Source organism: Poecilia mexicana, unplaced genomic scaffold (genome assembly GCF_051168715.1).
Source record: "Poecilia mexicana isolate PSO_F unplaced genomic scaffold, ASM5116871v1 scaffold_7, whole genome shotgun sequence".
Lineage (NCBI taxonomy): Eukaryota > Metazoa > Chordata > Actinopteri > Cyprinodontiformes > Poeciliidae > Poecilia > Poecilia mexicana.
In genome coordinates this window covers 18,332,586-18,339,099 of record NW_028263376.1, presented here as the reverse complement: position 1 = coordinate 18,339,099, position 6,514 = coordinate 18,332,586, and the positions used below count along the sequence as shown (strand labels likewise).

Genomic DNA, 6,514 nt, shown 5'->3' with positions numbered 1-6,514 from the left:
AATTTCTGGCATTAAACTTAGAAATTTTGAGATTAATCTCAGAATTTTTTAGCACAAACTTTCAGACTTTTTTCCAGCAAACTTTTGACTTTTCAAACTCTGAAATTTCCAAATTTTTTCTAGAAAATTTCTGATTATTCTAAAACTTTCTGTTTTTTTTCTAGTAAACTTTTGAATCAAAATCAGGAATTTTCACGTTTTTCTTTCTTTTCTGTCTCAGAAAATTTCTGAGACAAAGCTAAAAATTTCAGGTTTTTTTTTTTTTAGAAAGTGTTCAACTTTTCAAATTTAGAAATTTCAATGTTTTTTCTAGAAAATTTCTTAGATTAATCTCAAATATTCCAATTTTTTTCTAGCAAATTTTTGACATTTCACACTTGGAAATTTCCCTGTTTTTTCTAGAAAATTTCAAAGATTTTCAACATTACAAACTCAGAAATTTCCAAGGTTTTCCTAGAAAGTTTCTGAGATTTCTCGTAAATTTCTCACTTTTCACACTTTAGAAATTTCACTTTTCAAGATCAAAAATTTCCAAACGCCTTCCTAGATAATTTCAGATTTTTTTTCTTTTGGTAAATTTTTGTCTTTTCTCACTAGGGAATTTCCATGGTTCTTTTTCTAGAAAATTTAGGAGATTTTCTAGGACATTTCCCACATTACAAGCTGAGAAATTTGCAAGATTTTTTCTCGAAAATTTCTGTTTTTATAGTATTTGTTTTATTTTGCCCACTGTGAAGTTTCTGGGGGCAGAGGGGGTGGGTTTCTAGAAAATTATAGAATATTTTTCGATTTTTGAAGCTTGTATTCTAGAAAGTCATAGATTGATCTAAAGCTTTCAGATTTTTTTCCCAGCAATTTTTCAACTTTTCAAACTCAGAAATTGTATATTTTTTCTATAAACTTTCTGATGTTAATCTCATAAACTTCAGACATGTCTGGCTGAATGCACCGCTCCTCCTCCATGTTCCCAGTATATGCCGTCATACTGACGCCCTGCGCGGCCATCCGGCCCGGTTCGTGTCGGAGGAGGAGAGCTGGAGCTCCTCTCTGTGTCCATGCGGTAGAAAACAGCCTCAGCCTCCCCGGATCCCTGAGAGGCTTTTTAAGTCGTGGCCCACAACACTGCACAGCAGGTCCGCCTCCTCCTCCTGTCTCTCCCCCCTCCTCCTCCTCTCCTCTTCCTCCTCCCCTGTCTCTCTCTCCCTCCCTCCTTCTCTCTCTCCCTCCGAATAAAACCGACGCTTTCCGCGAATGTGCGAGCTGCCTCCTCGCTAGCAGCCATAATTGGGATTATTCAGGAATAATTCGCCCGATCCTGGCCGCACTGTTTTCCTTCGCCTTTTTTACGTTATTTGATGAAATCCTAAAGGTGATTTCGAAGCGCAGCGTCTTCGAGGTTAAATCCTCGGTTTGTTTTTATATATATTTATATATATACCTCGGCAGGATTTTTTTTTTGGCTTCGGTTTTTCCTCATATATTCCATCTGTCATGGAGGCTTTTATTATGGACCATTAAGATGTAGCCCACCTTCGCCACGGCAGCAAAACAAAGACTGCATACCGACAATTCAGGGGCAGATGCATCGCTTTTTGTTTTGTTTATTTTAATTTTTTTTGACCGAAAGATGGGAAACAGAGGCGTATCGAGGCTGTTGTCTGGGTGGACTAATTGTCCTGCTGCCACTAGCCATTGTGCATCCCAAGACGTTTTATTTAGGGGATCCGCGATCTTTTTTTCCTCCCTAGCGATGGTGGGTGGGTTATTATAAGCGTCGAGATTCTGACATCAATTGGAAATATATGATCAGAGAAAAACAGATGCCATCCCATCGACGTGATGCAACATAAAATCTGTTTTCTCGGATGATATTCAAATGAACACATCCTTCCCTCCCTCTCTCTCTGTAAAAGGGTGGCGGTGGATTTTTTATTTTTATTATTACTATTTTAAACACATCCCCCTCATTCTGGATTGCTTGATCAGCTGTTGATTATTATTATTATTATTGGTTTTCGACAGCCTCTCATGTTTATTCCGTGTCGCTCTTTTGGATGGATTTATGCATAACAGGTGTTGTTGAGCACATCAAGAGGCATGAAGCTTTATTATGTGTCTTTCTCTCGATTTGACGAGCAGTGAAACAAAGCGACTGGGATCTTTTTTTTTTTTTTTTTTGGTGCGTGTTTTTTTAAGAGAAGACCAAAAAATACAATGAGGGAATGAAAGGTAGGTTATCATTCATGTCTGTTGTTCTCCGTTTCAAACATGCACATATAAAAAAGGAGGAGAAAAAACACCCAGCAGAGGTGATTTTGACACCTGTTCATCTGTTTTTCACTCCACCCTGTGTTTCAGGCCTAGCTGGACTGGCAGCCATTTAATCAGGTGAAATTATTTGCTTTCACATTTTGTTTAAAGATAGAGCTGGAGGGAATACATTTCATGTTCGTGGCCTACATTGACAAGGCCCACCCAAACCAGTGTCCCTGTGCATTGTTATCATCTCCACCCATAATATTTATATATATATATATATATAAATATATGTATATGTATGGATGTATAAATATATAAAACGGTAAAATTGGTTCAGATTTGGCTTGTTTAATAATCATTGTTTTATCACTATCACTTTATCGCCTCCTGTTGAGTGAGGTAGCACACTTCACACAGACGCAGAGTCAAAGAAAAAAACCCAAATGGCTGCCCCTGCTCTGCTGCTACATCCACATATTTGCTCTCCGCTATGAATGCTACAGATTCTGCTCCTCTGCACACAAACGGAGGAGCGCAGGGGAAAGCATAAAATGTCCTTTTGCTCATTTACAACATCTCTGTTTGTTGGACATGCCCAGGGTTGGTTATGCTGTGTCTGCTCCACCCCCCACCCCATCGTTTCCACCCGCCCTCCATCCCTGTACACCCCCATGCATTCACTCAAACACCCACACTTGCACAAAGTATGTGAGCTGTAGTATCTTAGCAACGGGCTAGGTAATTACTGAGAGAGCCAAGGAGCTGGCATGCTGTAGAGCTGCTGATCTGATCCCAGCGTTAGGGAAACAGGAAGGCAGAGATTTTAGAGCCGTGTCGTCCAACACGACACTTGTGTGTTTTGTATCCACTGAGTTCACCAACACACAGGTCAGACATCTTGTTTTCCTTTTAGTTTAAACCTCGGAAATGTGTCTCTGTTCCCAGGCGCTGAAGCCGTGGACAAAGAAGAGAGATGATTCTGTCGTGTAGGAAAGATCCGCTCGGCCTCTCCTTGTAGAGACCAAGGGGAGACGACGACGACGGCGGCGGCAGAAGGATAATAGCTGTTTTCTCAAGGGCCCGGATCAGGCAGGCTCTCTCGGAAGGTGAAAGAATGTCGAACCAGAGCTTCGCCATCGATGGCCCTGGCAGTTTACTGGCCGTGCTGGCTTCCCAGAGCGGACCGGCCAAAGGTGGCAGCAGTAGCAGCAGCAGTGATGGCAGCAGTGATGGCAGCAGTGGGGGTCTCTCTGCCACAGATGTGTCTGCCTACTTTAAGCTGGTCTTCTTGGGGCTGATCATCTGTGTCAGCCTGGTGGGCAACCTCTTGGTGTCCATGCTGGTGCTGCGAGACAGGACACTCCACAAGGCCCCTTACTTCTTTCTCCTGGACCTGTGCCTGGCCGATGCGGTCCGCTCCGCCGCTTGCTTCCCCTTTGTGCTGGTTTCCGTCCACAACAGCTCGGACTGGCCTTACAGCAAATTGAGTTGCAAAGTTGTGGCTTTCATGTCTGTTCTGTTTTGCTTTCACGCTGCCTTCATGCTGTTTTGTGTGGCTGTCACTCGGTACCTCGCCATCGCCCACCACCGCTTCTACGCCAAACGCATGACCATCTGGACCTGCGCCGCCATCATCTGCATGGTGTGGACCTTGGCCGTCGCCATGGCGTTCCCTCCCGTCTTCAACGTGGGAACTTACGAGTTCATCCGTGATGAAGACCAGTGCATTTTTGAACACCGCCACCTGAAGAACAACGACACTCTTGGCTTCATGCTGATGCTGGCTGTGGTCGTCCTGGCCACTCACGGATTCTACGCCAAGCTCCTGCTCTTTGAGTACAGGCACCGCAAGATGAAACCGGTCCAACTGGTGCCGGCTATCAGCCAGAACTGGACCTTTCACGGTCCCGGAGCGACAGGCCAAGCTGCAGCCAACTGGATCGCGGGGTTCGGTCGCGGCCCCATGCCCCCGACTCTGTTGGGCATCAGGCAGAATTTACACAATCAGCACCGGCGGCTGCTCGGGATGGAGGAGGTCCGGTCAGAGCGCAGGCTGGGCAGGATGTTCTACACCATCACCCTGCTATTCCTCGTCCTCTGGGCACCCTACATCGTGGCCTGCTTCTGGAGGGTGTTCGTCCAGTCCTGCACTATCCCTCACAGGTACCTCTCCATCACGGTGTGGATGAGCTTCGCCCAGGCCGGCGTCAACCCCATCTTCTGTCTCCTGCTCAATGAGGACCTGAGGAAAGTGCTGCGAGCCCACCTGCCCACCTACTGGAGGACTAAACAACATCTGCCCCAGGATGAGGCCTACTGCATTATGTGAGAGGAAATTAGGATCCAGGTTTCAGATTTAGAGAGAGCAGAGGGGATTTAGTGCACTTCCTCTTAAGTGTTGGTGTCTGATTTGTTGTTTTGCACAACAAGATCAAAGTTTTGCTACCAAATTCAGGATTGTTTTGAAGAATGTCCCGTGAGGTGAAAACAGTCCGAACAGGGGCGCTAGGAAACCTTTGGTAACACTTTTGGCGATGTGTACTTCTGATGTACGAATGACAGCTTGGGAAGATCACAACAATCACCACTCCAATTAGGTGTGACAGATGCCATTTTCAAAATAACGTTGCCTTATTTCAGACGGACACGGCCCAGAGAACTAGTTTGTGTCACATAAGGCCCTAAACGGATAAAAACGCCCCTTGAAGAAATGTGCCGTGGACTGTGAATAGAAAGTGTTGATCAGAGCGATGCTAACTCTGAAACACATCAAAGAACTCAAAGGGGTCTGAATGGAGCGATAGACCCCTCTGGACGCCTTTTCATGTAATTCAAAGAAGACTGCAGAATATTAAGCGGACCCGATACCCTTGGATACATTTAAATAGCTGTTGTGAACGCAGAAGCCCCCCCAAACATGCTTGATTTTTTTGGACTTAGGGCGTGTCAGGTTTCTTTGTATCATACAATGAAAAAAAAATTGCCTGTTTTGCTTTATTTGTAAACAATACATGTTAAAGCAGATGACACTATTTTGAAATATGACTTGATTTCTTATTGTATAGACTGTACAGGAATGTACATTCCTGCTTGTGTGTTTTTCTATAGCATTTGTGTGCGCGTGTGTGTGAGGGTGTGTGTGAGCAAAAAGGGAGAGAGAGGCAGAACGAGACTGACAGGAGAAATGATGATAGAATAGGTTTCAGTAATACTGAGTCAAAATGAAAGCAGCCACACTTTGTTGTCTCAAAATCCTGCAAAATTCAGCTGCCATCATATGGAAATTTATCTTTTAAATGAATTTCTGCAACTGAAAATGTGGTATGATTTTTTTTTATGCTAATGTGCAAAAAATGTGAAATATCGGGGGATAAGATTAAAAAAGGGGCACTTGTATATTACAAACGGCATAGGATTTAATGACTTGAACGATGTACGTATATTACATCAGTTAAAAAATAGCAAATGTATATTTATTAGCAAATGATGGTCTTGGGAATGTTTTAAAGTACTGTACTGTTACTGTATGCTTTCACCAGAATACAACGCAAAAGAAGACGCGCCATGAAGGAAACTCAAATGTTACCAGGCCCTCTTATATTTCAACATAAATGTCATCGTTTGAGTGTCTGGATCACAGTGTGTTTGAAAAATCAAAGCGAAATCAGGCTGCTGTGTGGATCCCGGCTCAGTCTGCACTGAATTGTTTCTCCAAATTAAGATTCATGTAATGCAAATGTCTGACCTTCAGTGCATTAGGCATAGAGATATTAATGTGCAGTCAATCTTCTAAATGTGGACACTTGCACAGCCTATTGTTCTAGCATGCATTCCACTGCATTTCATAGGTTCCAGACCGGGTATTACAACTTGTACAGATGTTGATACGGAAAAGGCAAAGTGAGGTCCATAATTTTTACGTCTGGCACTCTTTTGCGAGATGATATTCTGTAACTGTAAAGTTTAACTGAGGTGGTTCTTTTGGCCCACTCATCAATAAAGACTCTACTTTTGATGCATTCTGAGTCATGACCTGCCTGGACCAAGAAGTGACCGACTCGGTGACGCAAATTACATCCTTTGTAGAAATGTTTTGACACAGAGCTCTAACACTTAATGTCTGATTTAAAATTACCTGTCATTTATTTCCAGTACAGAAAATCACAAAGCTACTCACAAGCCTTGAACATTTTCACATTTAGGCTGCATTCACACTGCAGCAAGACGTGACCCAATTACGATTTTTTTGTCAATT

The 6,514-nt window shown here is 43.3% G+C and overlaps 1 protein-coding gene across 1 annotated transcript; it reads left to right on the top strand.

The window, feature by feature from the left end:
• The first annotated feature begins 3,211 nt into the window (after positions 1-3,211).
• Positions 3,212-6,277, top strand: gpr173 (G protein-coupled receptor 173). The gene has a single exon (XM_088007182.1). The coding sequence runs from the start codon at positions 3,374-3,376 to the stop codon at positions 4,586-4,588; it is 1,215 nt and encodes a 404-aa protein (XP_087863308.1). The 5' UTR covers positions 3,212-3,373; the 3' UTR covers positions 4,589-6,277.
• Positions 6,278-6,514: the final 237 nt, after the last annotated feature.